The 21,674-nt window shown below is 40.6% G+C and overlaps 1 protein-coding gene across 1 annotated transcript; it reads left to right on the plus strand.

Moving 5' to 3' along the window:
* Positions 1-651: 651 nt before the first annotated feature.
* On the plus strand, positions 652-15,475 carry CPOX (coproporphyrinogen oxidase). Its single transcript, XM_002813371.5, has 7 exons — positions 652-1,407; positions 3,701-3,844; positions 4,114-4,224; positions 6,065-6,206; positions 9,235-9,453; positions 13,403-13,507; positions 14,149-15,475. The coding sequence occupies exons 1-7, from the start codon at positions 822-824 to the stop codon at positions 14,234-14,236; spliced, it is 1,395 nt and encodes a 464-aa protein (XP_002813417.3). The 5' UTR covers positions 652-821; the 3' UTR covers positions 14,237-15,475.
* The last annotated feature ends 6,199 nt before the right edge of the window (positions 15,476-21,674 follow it).

The raw sequence follows: 21,674 nt of genomic DNA on the forward strand, positions 1-21,674 counted from the left end.
CGATCACAGAAAGTCTTCTAGATTCTCTTCCGAGTCCATTACTAGCTTCTCCCACTCTCTTTAGAAAACCGTCCTTAAGCAAGGAGTTTCCCAGCCTGCCCATCCCCTCTAAAAACTCTAGAGGACCAGGACCCCGGGCGAAGGGCGTGTCTATAATCTACAGATCCTGAGCCAGGCTCTGTATTCTGCAAACCCTGTTTGAAAATGTAAGCGGGACTGGGATCTCTGCCACATTTCCGCCCCAGTCCGCCCTCAGCCTCCCAGCCCTACTCTATCTTCTCTCCTTGGCTGAGTAAACGGCCGACCCGAGGTTGTACAAGAAAGCCTTTTTTATCTCTCCGGTCGCTTCCACAGCACCGTCCCCGCCCCGCTCTCTTCCCTTCGGACCAGCCCTTCTGGGCGCGTCGGGTTCTTATCTCCCGCCCCGCGCAGGGGCGCTGCAGGCGGCGATAGGAGCCGGAACTACAGCTCGCGGCGATAGGAGCCGGAACTACAGCTCCCAGCGCGCCCCACTTCCTGCCCCCGCCGCCGGGACGCTGCAGGCGGCGATAGGAGCCGGAACTACAGCTCCCAGCGCGCCCCACTTCCCGCCCCCGCCGCCGGGACGCTGCAGGCGGCGATAGGAGCCGGAACTACAGCTCCCAGCTCCCAGCGCGCCCCACTTCCCGCCCCCGCCGCCGGAGCCCGACGCTGCAGCGGCTCTTCCCGAAAGGTTCTTTCCGCCTGTGCGGCTCGCCGGCTCAGTCCTCTGGTGGTCTGGGTCGGGGCTCAAACGCCGGGCTCTGGGACACAGGCACTGCTCCGGGTGATAGTGCGGGAACATGGCCTTGCAGCTGGGGAGGCTGAGCACAGGCCCCTGCTGGCGCGTGGCACGGGGCGGCTGCGGAGGGCTCCGCGCCTGGTCCCAATGTAGCGGTGGAGGGCTCCGCGCCTGGTCCCAATGTAGCGGTGGAGGGCTCCGAGCCTGGTCCCAACGCAGCGCAGCCGGACGCATCTGCCGCCCCGCTGGCCCGGCTGGCACGGAGCAGAGCCGCGGGCTGGGGCACGGCTCGACGGCGAGAGGCGGCCCCTGGGTGGGGACAGGGCGGGCCGCGGCGCTGGCGGGGTTGGTGGGGTTGGCCGCCGCCGCCTTCGGGCATGTGCAGCGGGCGGAGATGGTGCCCAAGAGCTCGGGGACGCGAGCCACTTCGCTGGGGAGGCCGGAGGAAGAGGATGAGCTGGCCTGCCGCTGCAGCAGCTTCATGGCTCCGCCTGTGACCGACCTGGGCGAGCTGCGAAGGAGGCCGGGCGACATGAAGACCAAGATGGAACTGCTGATCCTGGAGACCCAGGCCCAGGTGTGCCAGGCTCTGGCACAGGTAGACGGGGGCGCCAGCTTTTCTGTGGACCGGTGGGAGAGGAAGGAAGGTAAGGAGGCCGGCCCCTGGCGGGAGGTGGAGACGGGAAAAAAGGGTCAGGTTCCAGGTTGCAGACAGAAAATATAATAGTTCACAATATGGGATGGGGTAGGTAGGGGGTACCCACAGAGAGGCCGCTAATAAAAAGATGGACACGAAAGGGTCACCAGCCCTCTGCTTGCAGGTATGGACCCGGATCAGCTGTCACTGTAGTACTGCATTTCAAAATCTTTGCAATTCCATAGCAGCATTTTTTTTGTAGAACTCTTAAGGGGTATTTGCAACTAACAAGCTTAGATGTCCAAAGTTCGTTATTGAACATAAATTTCAATAGATTATGGAACACATTTTGTCTCCTTCTCTGGGTGAATTTGCCCTTTTTCCTCTTTAGGAGATGGAAAGAACTCATCTCCTGTGCGCTAAGTGTCGGCTAAACTCCTCCAGCCAGGATGTCATGGTGTCAGAATCTTCCCACTTCTTTTTACTGTTGCACAAGATATATTTGATTGGTTTCTCAGTGGCACTACCAAATGCACGCATCAGATTTCCTGCTAGGAAAATCTTCTCTTCCACTATCAAAATACTTGAGCATCAAAACCCAGTTCTTATAGAGGCATACATTCATGACCATGTTGTTGCCCATACAGTGAAACCCCACATCTTGAGTGGAAACCTGAAGGATTCCTGACTTTTCCTAGCTGGAAATACAACAGCAGCTTCTCACTGGCAGATTTTGAGCTGTGATACTGCCACATCTATGTTAAATGAAGTTCAGTCTAGTTTCTCCATCTTTTCAAGCAAAGACCACTGAACCAGGACACAACCTCAAGTACTAGACCAGCTGTGTGATCCTCAGAAGTTACTTTTTTATGGCTGTTTTCTGATCTATGATATATATATATATTTCATCTCATTTAATCCTCATACTACCCATATATATATATCTCCATATATATAATCTCCATATATATATCTCCATATATATCTATCTCCATATATATATATCTCCATATATATATCTATCTCCATATATATATCTCCATATATATATATCTCCATATATATATATGTCCATATATATATCTCCATATATATATATGTCCATATATATATCTCCATATATATATATGTCCATATATATATCTCCATATATATATATCTCCATATATATATCTCCATATATATATATCTCCATATATATATCTCCATATATATATATCTCCATATATATATCTCCATATATATATATCTCCATATCTATATCTCCATATATATATCTCCATATATATCTCTCCATATATATCTCTCATCTCCATATATATATCTCCATATCTATATATTTCATCTCCATATATATATCTCCATGTCTATATATCTCCATATATATATCTCCGTATCTATATATCTCCATATATATATATATTTCCGTATCTATATATCTCCATATATATATCTCCATATCTATATATCTCCATATATATATCTCCATACATATATGAATGGAATATACGTGAAGTGCTTAGAATATTGTCTGAAGCATAGACAGGATTTAGACAAATTTTTGCAGCCACTTGTCAGCAGTTTGATCTTGGATAAGATGTTTGTCCCTCTGGTCCTCAGTTTTCTCATTTGGAATATATGAGGGTTGTACTGGATCATCTTATGTCCCATCCAGTCCTAAATGTTCTTAGAAATAAAACAAGCCAAACATGAACTTTCATGAAACATTGCCCTTGCAGTGACCCTAGTACCTTAAGAAAAAAAATTAGTAAGGCTGATACACGTGAATACTAATGTGCATCTCACTCACTCTAAGGTTCTGAATCCCTTCAAAGTTTACCTACTGTTTCTTAATTGCTTGTAAATTAAAAGGCAAGCAGCCCACTGAGAAAGAAATTTTTGAAACATTATTGATCTCTTAAATTCAGTAATAATAGAACACCCTTCAAGTCTACCCATTCCTATTTTTAACCTTAGCTTTCTCTCATATGTCATAACTGATAGATGCCATTCTGAACAGTAGAATCTGAAGGGAGAATATTCCAGTGATTTATTTTAGATGATGGCAGGAGAATGTTGAAGAAATATTCAGTTTAGTGATATGAGAAGGTCCAGTGTTTGCCCAATATTAATAGCATATGTCATAAAGCTAAGCTAGTTATCTAATTGTATTGTACATAAAATGATAAATACACTGATATAAAAGATTTGGGAAATGGGAAAATAACCATCTTCATGCAAGGGTTGCATTCTGTTTTGCACGTACTCTTACATTCTCTCCTTTTTTACATTTCTATACACAGGAGGTGGCGGCATCAGCTGTGTACTTCAAGATGGGTGTGTTTTCGAAAAGGCTGGGGTGAGCATTTCTGTTGTTCATGGAAATCTTTCAGAGGAAGCTGCAAAACAAATGAGAAGCAGAGGAAAAGTTCTGAAGACTAAAGATGGTAAATCAGACAGTCTTGATAGTCTCTAATAGTCCCTGCAAACCTTATTTTGCCCACAAGTTTTATTTATAAAATAAATATTGCTTCTGAAAAAAGCCATTTGGGTTCATATGCTGCATGTTGACAAATACTTTTTTAAAATTATGTTTTTAAGAGACAAATTAAAAAGCAGCTTTTGAGAATTGACTTAGAAATCATATTAGAGTTAAATTGTATCAAGCCATTCAAGGTAACTGAATATAGCTCACTACTCGTATTTTACTTTCCAGGTAAATTGCCATTTTGTGCTATGGGCGTGAGCTCTGTTATCCACCCCAAGAATCCTCATGCTCCTACTATCCATTTCAACTACAGATACTTTGAAGTAGAAGAAGCTGATGGTAAGGGTCTCAGGAGCTATGGAAAGTACTGTTGTGCAAAATGTGCATTTTAAAACAGATAAGAGGGCATAACATCTAAAAGTGAGAAAGAGTAGTCTTAATTAGGTCTTTCAGGAGGCATATAAATGCAATTTCTTGGCAAGTGCAATGGATTATGCCTGAGACATGACAAGTATGAATGGGGCCAGGCATGGTGGCTCATGCCTGTAATCCCAGCACTTTGGGAGGCTGAGGTGAGCAGATCACTTGAGGTCAGGAGTTCGAGACCAGCCTGGCCAACATGGTGAAACCCCCTCTACTAAAAATACAAAAACTTAGCTGGGTGTACTGGCACACACCTGTAGTCCCAGCTACTCGGGCGGCTAAGGTGGAAGAATCACTTGAACCTGGGAGGTGGTGGTTGCAGTGAGCGGAGATTGTGCCACTGCACTCCAGCCTGGGTGACAGAGCGAGACTCCGTCTCAAAAAAAAAAAAAAAAAAAAAAAAGAATGGTATTGACTGACTCTAACCTTCCCATATTTCCTCCAACATAGAAGGAATGAACCTGAACTTCAGTGTGCACCCAGAATTCTTTGCAAACATAAATTCGTTACATCTGAAGGAACACCTTATGTACGAGGTTAAGTTGAAATAGAGAACTTGCTTTTGGAAAATATTTTACATATGCATAGCTTTGCTAGTCACCAGGGCATTAGCAGTGGGTTTAAAATGGGATGCAGTTGATCATGCCTCCTGTGCCCGTAGTTCCAGCCTGTCTTTTATCTGATACCACATGTCAGAGTACATGTGCAGTGCCACACCTATTCTTATTGGTGTCTCTGTAGGTGATGGCATTTAAAGTCACTGCTTTAACTTTTCATTTTGAAGCCATTCAGCTTGGTTCAACCTTTTATGTTTAAAGTTGGTAACTGGTATTGACAACTCATGGACCTGTGAGCACATGAAACAGTTATTCTCAAGTGGTAAGTTACCTCAGCAAGTGTTTTTACACTTTCTAGGAAAGGGGAGGGGTTGGCAGTGGTTCTTAATACAAGGAGTGTCAGAATCTCCTGGGGAGTTTTATAAACTACAGATTCCTGGGCCAGAGATGTGTGTGTGTGTGTGTGTGTGTTTGTGTGTTTATTGTGATCTAGAAGAGCTATTTTAAGCTCCTCATGTGATTCTCATATACAGCCAGAGTTGCAATCCACTTCCTGATCCACCAGCGTACTGTTTTATCATTCACTGCCCTGCATATCATTCCTTGCAAGTTCCACGCTTTCTCTTTCTTTCTTTCTTTTTTCTTCCTTCCTTCCTTCCTTCTTTCCTTCTTTCCTTCCTTCCTTCCTTTCTTCCTTTCTTCTTTTTTGTTGTTGTTTTGTTTTATTTTGTTTTTTGAGATGGAGTCTCACTCTTGTTGCCCAGGCTGGAGTGCAGTGGCGCAATCTCAGCTCACTGCAACCTCCACCTCCTGGGTTCAAGCGATTCTCCTGCCTTAGCCTCCCGAGTAGCTGGGATTATAGGTGGCCACCACGCCTGGCTATTTTTTGTATTTTTATTAGCAACGAGGTTTCACCATATTGGCCAGGTTGGTCTCGAACTCCTGACCTCAGGCGATCTGCCCGCCTGGGCCTCTCAAAGTGCTGGGATTACAGGCATGAGCCACCTTGCCTGGCTGCTTTTACCTCTTTTTTTCTGCCTAGGCCTTACTGGTCTTCAGAGCTAAAATCAGTTAAAATTTTTTTTATTGTCATCCATTTTATGCTGAATAAATTAAGCTGCTAAATTAAGTTTCCTAATAGAGCCAGTAATGCTGAATCTCAAAAGTCCACATTAGAATCCCATGTCTTGATTTGGTAGGCAACAAGCAGTGGTGGTTTGGTGGTGGATGTGACCTCACTCCAACATATTTGAATCAAGAAGACGCTGTCCATTTTCACAGAACTCTAAAGGAGGCTTGTGATCAGCATGGTCCAGATCTCTACCCCAAATTTAAAAAATGGTAGGTAAAGTTACCGAACTTTCATGACCCCAAAATTACATTCTATTCCTTCTGAAGGCAACTATTATGTCACTAAATACCCTCTTCTGCTTATGAAAATGGAACTAGTTTTCTTACTTTGCTCATCAGAAGAATTAGAATACTAGTTTTAAGTGGTTGTATTAAATTATTTACTTAGGAATATTATAATATAAATTGAGTCGTAACATCTTTTTATTCCAAGTGATTTAGAATGGTAGACTATAAACTATAAGGTGATCTATGCTTGAGAATGAGAGGCTTTTTAATCTAGAGTGGGTTGTTAAATTCTCATTCCAGATGAGAATTATTATTCCTGATGTTGACTTGGGAATGTCTAAGGGCATGGGAAGGGTTGGAGAACCACTAGAGGGAGATGCCAACATACCAGAGATTTTGGCCAAGGAGAAAGAAGAATTAGAGAATTTGTTAAAGAAATTCTAATGATAAGAAAACAAACAAACAAAAGTTGGGAGAAGACCCAGAATATTTGTTATCATCAAATGGAATCTTGGCACAAATTGTTTGGAATATGGGTGATGTACTCAATTCTGCTTAGAGCTAATTGGCATTCTTGAAAAAGGAAGGACAGAAAGACTTTTTGTCTTTTTGCTTTGTTTTTAGAGCTAATAGTTGTGGAATGTTAATATCATTTATGCAAGAGTATGGAGTTCAGCTTTAAAATCGTCAGGAAAGATGAAACATTTGAATATTCTCCTCTTGATTTAACATTACTGCTGAAAACTACACAGCCATGGATGCATGCAGATACTGGTTGTTTGTTTTTTCCTCTCTCTCAGAACTTAGCATCCTTCCAGGAGGACTAACAGAGTAGACAGTTCTCTTTTTTGGTTCCTTTTTCTAGCTATTACTGAGATGACTTTAAGCAGTGTTAGGTAATACAATATCTAGGATGCTAGCTAGTTAAAAAGAAGTTTTTAGTATAAATGCTTTGGTTTGAATATTTGTCCCCTCCAAAACTCATGTCGAAATTTAACCCCCAATCTGGCAGTATTAAGAGCTGGGGCCTTTAAGAGGTGATTGGGCAGAGCCCTGATGGATGGATTAATCCATTCATGCATTAATGGGTTAAATTTATGGGAGTGGGACTGGTGGCTTTATAAGAAGAGACCTGAGCTAGCACGTTCAGCCCCCCGCCATGTGATGATGTGCGCTGCCTCAGGACTCTGCAGAGACCCCACCAGCAAGAACACTCATACTAGATGAAGCCCCTCAACCTTGGACTTCTCAGCTTCCATAACTTAAGAAATAAGTTCCTTTTATTTATAAATTATGCAGTTTCAGCTATTCTGTTGTAAGCAACGGAACACCGACTAGGAAATAAGTAGATCACTTAATTTTATAATGTTTTGAAGAGAGATTTTGAAATAGTATGATTTGGGTTAAAAACTGACTTTACAACCTTGCTCAGATATACTTTTTTAGACTATGTTAATAAAATGTGCATATAAAGAAGGCCAACAAGTCACGATTAAGGTGAATTCTACCGATGCGTCAGTTCTAGGGATTTGCATCTATTGTTTTTTGTTGTTGTTTAAGCAATTGAAGCTGTATTTAAGGTAACGTTTTAAATAGCTTTTAGTTTTTGTTTGAACATGTTTTTCTATTTAAGGACCCTTATGCAGAGATTATCAAAAGAACTACTTTTAGGATATAAACTATTTTACAAGTTTAACAGTTAGGAAATGGCTTCTTTTTTGTTTGTTTGTTTGTTTGTTTTGAGATGGAGTCTCACTCTGTCGCCCAGGCTGGAGTGCAGTGGTGCGATCTCAGCTCACTGCAAGCTCTGCCTCCCGGGTTCACCCCATTCTCCTGCCTCAGCCTCCCGAGTAGCTGGGACTACAGGTGCCCACCACTACACCTGGCTAATTTTTTGTGTTTTTAGTGGAGATGGGGTTTCACCGTGTTAGCCAGGATGGTCTCGATCTCCTGACCTCGTGATCTGCCCGCCTCGGCCTCCCAAAGTGCTGGGATTACAGGTGTGAGCCACTGCGCCTGGCCCAGGAAATGGCTTCTTAGGAAACCTGTTCTAGTAGTCATAGAGGGGAAAAGACTCAAGAACAGATTAATAGTTTTATGTGCTGCCTCACAGGGTAAACTTTCATATGTCTGATATGACATATGAAATAATAAAAGATATTACCTGAACTTTTTTTTCCACCAACTTTTCCCTCTGTCTTTCATGCTATAGAACCATCAGATTTTATTGCTGAAAGAGACCTGAGAGATTGTTTATAGTACCTTCCTTTGGTGAATAAAGAACTCACTCAAGAGAGCTTGGATTTGCACCATGGTTGGTGTCATTGTTAGTGGAAGATTCCTGTCCTCCTGCCTCCTACAAAAGCAGCAGTGCTTCCGAAGGCAGCAGCTTATTCCAAGAAATACAGTGTCGATATTGGACTGTTTCTCTTTTCACTAAAGTTCTTAGAGTTTCACATCCTTTACAGAGACTTGTGTGAAATTGCCTGGTTGCTTTGAAAATAAGAGGATATGCATTTTCAGCCAGGCGCGGTGGCTCACGCCTGTAATCCCAGCACTTTGGGAGGCCGAGGCGGGTGGATCACGAGGTCAGGAAATCGAGACCATCCTGGCTAACATGGTGAACCCCGTCTCTACTAAAAATACAAAAAATTAGCCGGGTGTGGTGGTGGGCGCCTGTAGTCCCAGCTACTTGGGAGGCTGAGGCAGGAGAGTGGTGTGAACCCGGGAGGCGGAGCTTGCAGTGAGCCGAGATCGCGCCACTGCACTTCAGCCTGGGGGACAGAGCGAGAGTCCGTCTCAAAAAAAAAAGAGGATAAGCATTTTCTACCTTGGTGATATCTGCAAAAAATCTGTCTAAAGTCCTCATTTCATTTTCATAGTTGGACAGCAAGTAAGGACACCATCCTGACATTAGTTGAGGATAGTGCTATAACCTGAAAGGCTCACATTGATTTTCATGTCTCTTTTTTCCATTTGATCCCTGGTTTGGCGCTGCTGTGTTTTCCAGGTGTGACGATTACTTCTTTATAGCCCATCGTGGAGAGCGGCGGGGCATTGGTGGTATCTTTTTTGATGATCTTGACTCTCCATCCAAGGAGGAGGTGTTTCGCTTTGTACAGAGCTGTGCCAGGGCTGTAGTTCCTTCTTATATTCCCCTTGTGAAAAAGCACTGTGATGACTCATTCACCCCCCAGGAGAAGCTGTGGCAGCAGCTCAGAAGAGGACGGTAAGTGACTGGAGAACGAATTCTTTCATGGCTAAGTGGGGGAGGTGGAGCAGCTCTTAATAATAGCGGGTGTTGTGTTGTCAGATACTTTGTAATAGTTGTGTTAATTTCTTTTCATAGCTAGATGAATATTAAGTGAATTAAAAGACATTGTGTAAAGTAATATAATTATAGCAAAGTTTATTTAATTTATCTATACATTCGAGACTCACAGTAGGCATGTAGTAAGTACTTAATGAATTTAATTCTGCTGATTTCTCTTAGTCTTCTAGTAATACCCTCCAGCCATATGTCAAGATGTAGACATCATTTAATGTCTTTGCTGCTTTGTAAATTTGGAATCACACCTTTTTTCCTTCATCTTAAAGATTTCACGGAAGTTATTTTAATGGAAATAATTTCAGAAATTTTGCCGGCCTCTACATTAGGCATTTTGTATCTGATGTTTTTCAACAAACCTGTAAGATAGGTGTAATCATCTTTTTTCAGAAAGTTAAGTCTGTTGCCCAAGAGACACAGCTGGTAAATTTAAGATCTCAGATTTGGAACTGGGTCAAAATGACCTCAAAACTTATAGTCTGTGCAGTGCCTAAAGTTAAGCAGCTGAAGCAGGTTTGTGCTTCTTACCATGATACTCACTTTAACCACCCTGTTCTGTGCAGTGAGCCTGGTGAGCTCAGTGGGGTGTCCAGTCTGAGGCTGTCTCCAGCCACGGTGTACTTGTAAATCCACTCCAAGTTATACAGCCTGCTGGCCCCAATCAGTTTCTCATTGCCACCTTAAATGCCTGTATACTACTGAAACATGGCTATAAAATGGATTTTCTCATTGACGTTAATTCTGTGTTAGGCAGAAGAAGCTTTGGGTACTAAAGAGGTAAAGCTTTTGCCTTAAAGAGGTCAACTTAAATAATGTTTCCAGTCTAAAGATAAACATTTGTGTATATCCTTTCTTATGACTGCCTATGCTATCTGGTTCCCATTTATTAACTTGAAAAACATGAGAGTAAATTTTTAGAAATTTCTTAAAGAATGCATCTATTTTGGAACATGTTTTTTGTTTGTTTCCATAAGTTATTGAATATACCTTTACCACTCTTTCCTTCTTTCACTTGATATTTATTTTGGGGCCCCTGTGATGAGGCACTATCTTGGTTACCAGGTGGCCGTAACATGGACCTGCCAAAAAGAACCTCATAGTTTAGTGGCGAAGACATACCCAAGAGGACAATTTAGAACTCTGTGCAAAGTAAAGTATTCTAGTTTTGCACAAGATTTCATAGGCAAAACTTGGCAGATTTTGTCAATACTAATTAAGTGAATCCTTTAAAACTTCATAGACGGGAGTGATGGTTTGTTTTGCGGTTTTGTTTTTTATACATCGTTTGATGGCACATCATTCTGAAAGTCGTTGTGTGTGTATCATTGCATGTCTGGTGTCATGAGATAGACAGAACTGTGGGGTATTAGATTAATTTTCTATGGTATGGTGTGTGCCTGTTCTTCAAAGAACAGTCACACACTTCTTTCTGCCTCCCTTATCTCTGGGCCTTAAGATGGCAATAAACTCTGGGGCCTACGATAACTCCAGCTCTTCTCTGGGGCTATCAACACTGTCTTTGGTTTCTAATACTGCAGTCATGACCAGTTATGTGTATCCTTTTCACTTACTGTTATCCACTTTGCCTTGACTTCACCCTGTCCAAACACAGGTCTCCCTTTCAGCAGTCAGTCTCGTTCCCTTTTGACTTTACAGTCTCTTATTTGGCAATCTCATCCAGTTTCTTGCCCACAGTTACTGCTATCCTCCCCCAGATCTTGAATGTCAGTCTTACAGTTATCCTTTTCATAGGAAAACAGAAATTAAAGGCCTTTAACTTATTTGTTCGTTGTATTCTGGGAAAGGGAAACAGGATAAAATTTAGGCATTAGTTAAATTGAAGGGATTGGTTAAAGTCCCTAACTTATAGGCACCCCAGAGAGGACAGATGTATGGAAAGGATCAGAAAAGATTAAATAATATTATTTTTAAAAAAATATGAAAATGCTGCAACTCAACACTACCTTTTATTATGATTGCTATTAATCTGCAGAGAGACTGAATTATATGACTGCTTATTAATGCAATTAACTACTTTAAGAAAGAAGAATATATAGAATATCAGATCTATACCAGGAATAGGAGATGGAAATTTTTTATTAAAAAAGAAAGATCAGATCTAAGTGCAACTTGGTGGGAGGTAGAGAGTCCAATGTAGAGAAAGGGGCATCGTTCACTCAATAAAGGAAGGGATCCAACAGAATATTCATTTAGGAATCTTTACAAGGGTCTCTGCGATAGGTCTTCAAATACATCAATATAAACTAGAGAACCATACCCATCCCTTAGAGAGATGTTTCAGAAAGATAATATCAGGTGAAAAAGGTAGCCAAAAGATGAAATTATTTTCCATGGTCTTAGAAAAGGATTCAGAAGATTCACTTAAATTATTTTTTGAAACAGACATAAGAAAGTATTAAATAGTTTTTTGTACATAAAAGTCAGTGATAAATGGTGAGAGTTAGAAAGGGAGCATAGATAAAATTCTTTAACTTTTGCAGGGCTTTTGACAAGTTCCACATACAAAAGGTGCTTTTAAAAAATTAAAGTATTGTGGGCCAGGCGCGGTGGCTCATGCCTATAATCCTAGCACTTTGGGAGGCCGAGGCAGGCGGATCATGAGGTCAGGAGATCAAGACCATCCTGGCTAACCCGGTGAGACCCCGTTTCTACTAAAAATACAAAAAATTAGCCAGGCATGGTGGGGGGTGCCTATAGTCCCAGCTACTTGGGGGACTGAGGCAGGAGAATGGGTGAACCCGGGAGGCAGAGCTTGCAGTGAGCTGAGATCGCATCACTGCACTCCGGCCTGTGCGACAGTGTGAGACTCCATCTCAAAAAAAAAAAAAAAAAAAAAGAAAAGAAAAGAAAAAATTATTATGGGAATCTAGAGACTATTTTGCTATAGATGGGCATCAAGACAGTAACCAACAGGTAAGAATATGTGAGTGAAGTTTAGACCAAGGGAGTAATTTCTGAATAAGGTAAGAAATGATCTGAAAGGGGCACTGTTTATTGAACTTTCCAGATTATGTATCAGTCTAAATTCTTTTGAGTAGTAGAAATTGTCCTTTTGAAATCGGAGCAGGAGACCCTTTTACATCCTATGTTAAAGGCAGATGCAGGGTTTTAAACTGGATGGAGTCCAGATCTGACTAGGGCAGTTAATATACTGAACCAAGTTTTGGTTGATGCTAAGGGTATTTAAAAAAAAAAAAAAATGAAAACACTGCAACTCAACACTACCTTTTATTATGATTGCTGTTAATCTGCAGAGAGACTGAATTATATGACTGCTTATTAATGCAATTAACTACTTTAAGAAAGAGGAATATATAGAATATCGTAGTCCATTATTAATAGATTATGGTTAGCTGTAGTTGGCCTTTCAGATCAGAACTTTTACGCCATCCTAGTAGTAGTACTTGTGAGTTACAGGCAGCGAAATGAAATCTTTGACTCCGAAACATTCCAGATTATGAGGAAGGCCAGAAAGAGCTGGGTTATCCTGAGAAGGGAGGCATTTCTTTTTCTTAATTGTTGTGCTTTAAACTTCTCAGCTTTGTGTCAATGTCAATTCTGTTTACTTATGGGAAAACATAACCTTGTATTGTGACTGCTCTATGTTGGGGCAGAATCTATATTCTATTGTTTGGTGGGTTGAATACCCTTTTATTTCTGCCTGTCCAGATGGAGAGCTCTCAATGGGCTGTAGGCTGGTGTCCTCTGTGCCAGTTCCAGCTGATGGGAACTGGGGGGAGGAACCCACCCCTTTTTAAGTATTTGTTATGGGTTAGTCTTAAGATTTTATTGAGCTGGCCCTTAATGTTATTTGATGTATTTATGGCAGGTATGTAGAATTTAATCTGCTGTATGATCGGGGCACAAAGTTTGGCCTCTTCACTCCAGGATCCAGAATTGAAAGTATCTTGATGTCTTTACCTCTAACTGCCCGGTAAGGAGATGACTCATTTTATAGTTTGTAGTTATCCCTACACTCCCAATTCCCAAAAACGCACAAAATATGAAAGTTAACACCGCAGATATCATACCTAGGTCTTTGTTAGTTTTGACTTTGCTGATTTTATAAGAAAATCACAGTCAAATAAGGCAAATCAAATTGGGTATTTTAAGTGGTACCATGGTGAATGCCACAATTCTGTGAGGGCAAGGAGAGACTAGAGGGAGAGAGAACACAGGCTGAGTCCTGGTGGCTAGGAGGTGAGATGGACCTTCTCTGCCTATTTGTTTTTCTGAGAAGAGGTATGCATAAGTATTAAGCTAAAGAAAGTTTGCCCGTGGATCACCTGAGGTTCTACACTTTATGAAACCCTGGTTTATATTAAAGGTGTATTTTGGCTCTGGGATATTAATGTTAGCCAAAGCATACCCAAGACTTATTAAGCAACTATTTGTTTGGCAAATAGTTTTTTTAAAGGTCAAGTTGGTACAAGGCACATCAGGCACAGTAGAAACAAAGAAGTATAAGGCTTTTTTTTTTATTCTTAGGATTTTATTTTTCATTTATTTTAAGTAAAGAGGTATGTGTGTCATTATTTTTTATGATCTTTTTGCTTTTGTTTTGGACATGCATAGATGGGAGTACATGCATTCACCCTCAGAGAATTCCAAAGAAGCTGAAATTCTGGAAGTTCTACGCCATCCAAGGGACTGGGTGCGTTGATGCAGGCAGAGTGGCTGTGCAGGGGTTTGGAGGGCACAGGATGTGTGCTCTCCATGCCGCTGGTCGGCACTTTGCCACTGTGTGGCAGTTACCCATGCCTTAGTCTTCTCCACTCTGCACCCTACCTCGTGGGCAGGTGATAACATGTTTTGAATGCTGTCGGTGATGAATGATGAGATGGCAGATTGTCAGAGTCAATTGATTAAACCTCATTTATAATTTTAGTGTCATTTTATATGACTAGTTTACAAAATAGGACATTGAGTTTCCAAGTATTGAGATAAGGGAATGTAAATAGTATTATGTGTATCAGGAAACCTCATCTTGTTTTTGTTCCATGTATTTTTTAAAGTTTTCCTTTCTGCCACAAAAATCTGTAGTGAAATATATTTTATTTTCATTAATTCAGTGAAGTTGAGACTTCATAGTAATTTTAGAATGCAACTTGAAGGTAAAAATTTTACTTTGTCAATACTGAAGTCTCTGATGTAATCTTTATATATCTTTCTCCAGAGAACATAATATTGTCAAGTAGATACACATTTTTCTAATAGGTATTTGGAAGCACTTGAAATATTCTTAATTTCTGCATGTGTTACAATTCAGTTATTTCTGTAGTTTGTAAACTCTAAAGTGACATTACTATTATTTAAGGGATGTCTAAGTTGTAATTTTGATTTTTGTGGAACCATTGTTTGTTAATGTTGGGATTCTCTGCACTTTTGAATGTGAAAGCTTACATCCCTGAATTCTGATACTTAAAGTTTTCTATTTCAGACATCTCCATGTGGAAGTTGAGACTAAGAATAATCCTAGGGATGTCATGAATTTAGGCAATGTTTCTCATTTGGAAAATGAAATGAGAAATTATTTCCTTCTTTAAAGCAAATATATATAGTATGAGAAACTTGGAGGCATTTCATACACACATTTCTTAGGAAAATGGACACGTTGAAAATGTCCTCTTTTTTATATTATAGATTCTGCAGCTCTTTGCTCTTAACATCACAACAGGATTCTCAATGTATGACTTCTTTGTTCATATATTATGAGTGTATTACTTTATTTGCTTCATAATAAAGTTTATAAGGAACAGCATCTCATACATATCATTATCTTGGGACACGTTGAATGTTTGTGATTGTGTGTGGCCTTTTTAGGGCTGGAAAATGTATGGATTCTTCAACTGACTTACAACAGATCTGCTAATAAATTTTATTATGAAATAAGACTAAGAAATATTTATATTTTTTGTTACCAGGATAATATAGGAAAACGCAAATATTTCTCAGTACAGTTGATCCTTGAACAACATTAGGGCTAAGGGCCCCAACTCCTCCTTACCGCACGCAGTTTCAAATCCTTGTATAACTTTTGACTCTCCCAAAGCTTAATCACTAATAGCCTACTGTTGACTGGTAGCCTGACCAATAACATAGTCAATTCACACGTTTTATGTTATATGTATTATATACTTTTCTTACAAGCTAAAGAAATGAAAATGTTATTAAGGAAATCATAAGAAAGAAGATATATTTGCTATTCATTAGGTGGAAGTGGATCATCGTAAAGGTCTTTCTCCTCATTGTCTTCATGTTGGGTAAGCTTAGTGGGAGTAGTAAGAGGAAGAGTAGGTCTTGCTCTCTCAAGGGTGGCAGAGGTGGAAGAAAATCTGTGAAGAAGCAAAACTGTTCAAACCTGTGTTGTTCAAGGCTCAGCTACACTAATGCCATAGTTCCTCATTCCTAGGTATTTTACTCAAGAAAAATACAAGTTTTGTACTCAATGGTCATAGCAGCTTTATTCAATAGTCGAAAATTAGAAACAACTCAAATGGCTAACAGCAGGTGAGCAGATAACTTGTGATATATGCATATATTAAAATACTAAGCAATGAAAAGGAATAATTATTGCTAATGACAGTAACATGGGTGAACATCAGAAGCATTATGGCAAGTGAAAGCCACACATAAAAGTACTTACTATATGACTACATTGTAAGAAAACGTAGAAAAAGCAAAGCTTTAATGACAGAAAGCAGATCAATGGATGGCAGGGGCTAGGGGATGCAGGTTTGTGAAAGGGAACAAAAGAGTATTTTGAGGTGATTTAAATGTTTTACATCTTGATTGTGGTGATGGTTATTAGACTGTATATACATTTATCAAAATTCACTGAACTTAAAATCATGGAATTTTATTGTATATGTGAATAATACTTCAATAAAGCCAATACTAGGAAAAAACAATATAGGCATATAGGAACAAATGTTCAGATCAACCTCAGTTTAGCTTTTAAAAAATAGGAAATCACTACATAATGATGATATAATGCTAAAATGCTAGCCAGTTTAGTTGTGTTTAAAGCTATGGCGGGTAAATGAAGATAAAATTTTTCTGTGCATTTGTTTTCAGTTCTTCAATAACCATGCATTTCTACTATGGATTAGGCTATGTCTGAAAAGAATTGCATAACTACTGGAAAATAGATCATCCTACTATTATTCAAAGTGAATTTCTCTTTCAAATTCTTACTGGTGTTAATTCAGTCTACCTGAACACCACAGTGCACCTCCAAATGACCTGAACACCTAACTGTCTTATGCATGCAGATTCATGGTAATAAAGGGTGTCTGGAAGGGAGAGATGGAAATTCTCTGGAGCAAATTTTTAACCACTATTTTCTGTTCATCACTGTACTCTGCTGACCCTCCTAGTCAGCTGAGTATTTGAGATAAGTGCTTCTGCATGCTAAGGAGTACAAGATTTGAAAAGCCAAATGTTTCTTTATGACTTATCCTTCCATGTGTCTTTTGCTGTTACAATATTTAGAGGCAGGAATCTTCTGCAGGTTTTTGACTTGCATGTCTGTACATAGGTGAGGATGACTCAAAGGCTCAGCTCATCTTGGACTGCAGGCTGCATTGCCTATGGGTGGCTCAGAACATGAATTCCATGGAACAAGGCAAAGGCAGTGTGGTGGTTTTCTGTTCTAAACACTGAGGTTATGTAGTGTCATTTTCTCCACATTCCACTGGACTCCTGACAAGTCTGTCATTAAGGCCAGTTCCAGATTCGAGTGGAAGGAAATTGGATCCCAGTCATCTTCAAAACCTCCACACAGCCTTCCACACTCAAAACCATGAAATAGATTGGACTCTTAACCCTCCACATTACCCTAACAGTTCCTGTTGAGTCCCCCTTTGAAATGACTCCTGGTTTCCTTCCTCTGCCCTTTGCCACCACCCTACTTTAGTCTCACATACTTTCTCATCTGAACTTTTGCAATGCTCTCCCTGCCTCTGGGCACTCTGACCTTTCCCTCTCTTCAGAATTATTTTCCTAGGTCCCATTATCACCACCCTGCTGAAATAGTCAAAGAATCTCCTCTCCGGACAGAATTCTAAAGTCAGTCTGACATTCAAGCAATCCACCATTTAAACCCTACCTCGTGTTTCAGATTTATCTTCTACATTTCTCTGTGCACTTCAGTCTCAGACCATATACTCACCACTCACCACTTTTCCTGAACTTCCCCCAAATTATACCCCCTCTGGCCTTTTCTCAGGCTGCTGCTATCTCTGCTTGGAATGTCTTATGCGCCCGCTCATCCTTCCATGCCCGTTTTAAATCTTCAAGAAACCTTCCTTGGAGTCGATCTCTTCTACCCTTTCAGCACATTTTACTTTTAGTGTTGCTCTGAACATATTCTATTTACAGTTATTCAATCCATATCCCACTTATTACAAAATATTGAAGGTGGATCTTTCCTTATTTATAGTACCTGCTACCCAGTGAATGATGTGTTAACCTTTGTTTTCCAACACTGTTTTGCAGTATATTGTAGTATCAAGCTTAGTGTTGTTTAGTTGTCTGTGTAACTGTCTTATTCCTAGTCTGTGAAAACAGAAGTTCCCAGTATCTCTAAAAGCCCATTTAGAAATTGTTTTCAAGGATGTATTGTATTATCCCTGCCACAAGTATGAATTATGTATTTGAAATCTCACATTTTAAAATTTCATCTTTCTTCCCAAAGAAACACATAACAATCCAATTTCATAATAAACCTAAATTAGCACATTGAAGTAGCGATGCTTAGACATTTGTAAATGGCTTGACTAAATTCCCTTGTACTGTTACCTGAAATCAAGTCGTAAGTTGTACAACATAAAACCTCACTGATATGGTTAGGGTTTGTGTCCCCACCCAAATCTTACCTGGAATTGTAATCCCCCAAATCCCCAGGTGTCAAGGGCGAGACCAGGTGGAGGTAATTGAATCATGGGGGTAAACCACCCCCATGCTGTTCTCGTGGTAGTGAGTGAGTTCTCACAGGATCTGATAGTTTTATAAGGGGCTCTTCCCTCCTTTGCTTGGCACTTCTCCTTCCTGCCGCCTTGTGAAGAAGGTGCCTTGCTTCCCTTTTGCCTTCTGCCATGATAATAAGTTTCCTGAGGCCTACCAGCCATGCTGAACTGAGTCAATTAAACCTCTTTCCTTTATAAATTATTCAGTCTCAGGCAGTTCTTCATAGCAGTATGAAAACAGAATAATGCACTGACAGACCTGTTTCTTCAAGTGTTTTTTTTTTTTTTTTTTTTTTGAGGCAGAGTTTCACTCTTGTCGCCCAGGCTGAAGTGCAATGGTGCGATCCTGGCTCACCGCAACCTCCGCCTTCTGGGTTCAAGCGATTCTCTTGCCTCAGCCTCCCGAGTAGCTGGGATTACAGGCATGAGCCAGCACACCCGGCTAATTTTTTGTATTTTTTTAGTAGAGACAAGATTTCACCATGTTGGCCAGGCTGGTCTTGAAATCCTGACCTCAGGTGATCCACCCGCCTCAGCCTCCCAAAGTGCTGGGATTACAGGCATGAGCCAGCACACCCGGCTAATTTTTTGTGTTTTTTTAGTAGAGACAAGGTTTCACTATGTTGGCCAGGCTGGTCTTGAAATCCTGCCTCAGGTGATCCACCCGCCTCGGCCTCCCAAAGTGCTGGGATTACAGGCATGAGCCACCGTGCCCGGCCTACAAGTGGTTTTATACTGGATATTCACTAACATATACCAGCAGAGCAAGGTAGTTGAACTGCATTTCCTCTTCCAATCAGTGTAGCCAGCTCTATTCTAGATGCTAAGCTCATTCAAACAGTATTTTCAATAATCATTTTACTGTTAATCTCTTCATATTTCAAAATGTGTTTGAACATAAAACTTGTCATAATCTAACCCATCATGGTTTCAATGGGTTGATGTAAATACAGCCACCTAGGAAAGTAAACTGACTTTGCAGTCATTTAGAGTTGCAACATTGACTCTGTCATGGATGTGTTTTCTTATGAGATGGTTGAGAGGTATCAAAGTTCACAAAGCTGTACTGGCTGAACGCCTCTTATGTAATAGCAAGTGAATAATGCTTTCATAAATAAAAGTCTTTATAGCAATTTATCTATGCTCAGATCTGGTCAAGGTTGCTTCCGCTTTCTGACTTGATGAGGCAGACAGGCTTTTAGAATCTGTTCCACACCTGCTGCTTGACATTCTTCTAATCATTAGTATAATATGGAAATTCATCAATTTCTTGTAGTTCAAACTGTAGTTTATTAAAAATAACTAGTTCAGATGTCCTCAAAGAACATTTAAATTAATACTACCTGAATACAGGCTGGGCATGGTGGTTCATGCCTGTAATCCCAGCACTTTGGGAGGCCAAGGTGGGTGGATCACCTGAGGTCAGGAGTTCAAGACCAGCCTGGCCAACATGGTGAAACCCCATCTCTACTAAAAATACAAAAATTAGCCAGGCGTGGTGATGGGCACCTGTAATCCCAGCTCAGGAGGCTGAGGCAGGAGAATCGCTTGAATCTGGGAGGCAGGGAGTGCAGTGAGCCAAGATCGTGCCACTGCACTCCAGCCTGCACGATGGCGCGAAACTCTGTCTCAAAAAAAAAAAAAAAAAAAAAAAAAAAAACCAAAAAACTACCTCAATACAAATTCTGCTGAAAGTACTTTTTGTTTTTTAATGTGTACTTGATCTTATATGCTATTCAACGTGAGTGTGGTGCTTAAAAATAATGTATTCCTAAGAAGCAAAAATAAGGACCTACTTTCATCTTTACCTCTCTGCCACCCACCCCGACTCTTCATCTTAGTAATGTGTGGGAGATATGGTATCTCCCCAAACAGCAAGAGGCAGTCTTCAGCTGACGTGCCCTCGTGTGTGGAGCAAAGACAAACCATCGCTGCTGTGCCCTATCAGAATTCCTGACTCGTAGAATCTGTGAGCGTGATAAAATGGTTGCTGTTATATGTCATTAAGCTTGGAGTGGTTTGCTAAACAGCAATAGATAATTGAAGCAGATTAAATGTCATTAACAAAAATGAGAAGAGCAGTTTTGAGGTGCTTGAAATGCTTGCAAGCTGCCTGTACCAGTATTTAGAGATGTGAACTCAGGAGAGCTCAGTCTAGAAACACAAGTCTACCAATTTTGTAAAAGTGGTAGTTGAAGAAGTGGAAGAAGGTAAGCCACCCAAGGAAGTGCATGCAGTGTAATAAAAGAGCATCACAGACCGAACTGGGGGCAGAGAAATGAACATGGGATGAGGTATCAGGAAAAACAGCTGAGAAGCAGCTATCTGAACAAATAGAATAGGAGGAAGGAAATTTAAAGAGACAAGTGGGATGTGATTGTAATAAAGGCTCAAATATTACAATAGTTGTTTCCAAATAGAAGATGTTAACATATTCTATACTCTATGTTAGTATGTTTGATAAATTGGGATTTAAGTTAACACTTAAAAATGATCCTAGTCTATACATTATCAAGGTCTTCTCAGATACTAAAATTTAGATGATAAAATTATTTCCATTAACATACCAGGTAGTGTCTCCAGTTTCTCAAGAATATGAGATTCTTCAAAGAACCAGTAGGTGGAGCAGAAAATCTAATCTGCAGGGGTTTTTTTGTTTGTTTTTTTGGTGGGGAGCGGAGGAGGAGAAAGTAAAGAAAAGCGAGGAAGGAGGAGGGAGAATGAAAAAGTGCCTGGAGGAAGAAGGAGAAACAAGAGAGAAGAGGTGGAGAACAGGACAGAAAAAGAGGAGAGGCAAAGGAGAGAAATGAGAGAATTATCTGAAATCTGGCTCTTGTTGAACTATGCTGTTGTTGGACAGATTATCTAAAGGAGTTATTACATATTTAATCAAGCATGGCTAATTTGACTATGCTGTTTATGTCTTGTCAAATGTCTCCACTGTGTTTCATGTCTCACTTTATGATTGGGAGATTCTGAAGTTGGCAATGTCTATAATTCCAGTAATGTTGAATGTCTAAATGCTTAGCATCTGAGTTCCTTGGCCATCTCTGAACTGTGAGTTGCCTGAGAAAATGTGAACATTTTTGTCTGAGAGTGAATAATGTTAATTTGACTCTCAGAGGAAACACA

This window comes from Pongo abelii, chromosome 2, assembly GCF_028885655.2.
Source record: "Pongo abelii isolate AG06213 chromosome 2, NHGRI_mPonAbe1-v2.0_pri, whole genome shotgun sequence".
Classification (NCBI taxonomy): Eukaryota; Metazoa; Chordata; class Mammalia; order Primates; family Hominidae; genus Pongo; species Pongo abelii.

Bases quoted from the DNA above. Each gene is read 5' to 3' on its own strand.
- CPOX (XM_002813371.5), top strand. From the start codon at position 822: ATGGCCTTGCAGCTGGGGAGGCTGAGCACAGGCCCCTGCTGGCGCGTG. The intron at 1,408-3,700 runs GTAAGGAGGCCG...TTCTATACACAG, and splicing joins CCGGTGGGAGAGGAAGGAAG to GAGGTGGCGGCATCAGCTGT. The intron at 3,845-4,113 runs GTAAATCAGACA...TTTACTTTCCAG, and splicing joins AGTTCTGAAGACTAAAGATG to GTAAATTGCCATTTTGTGCT.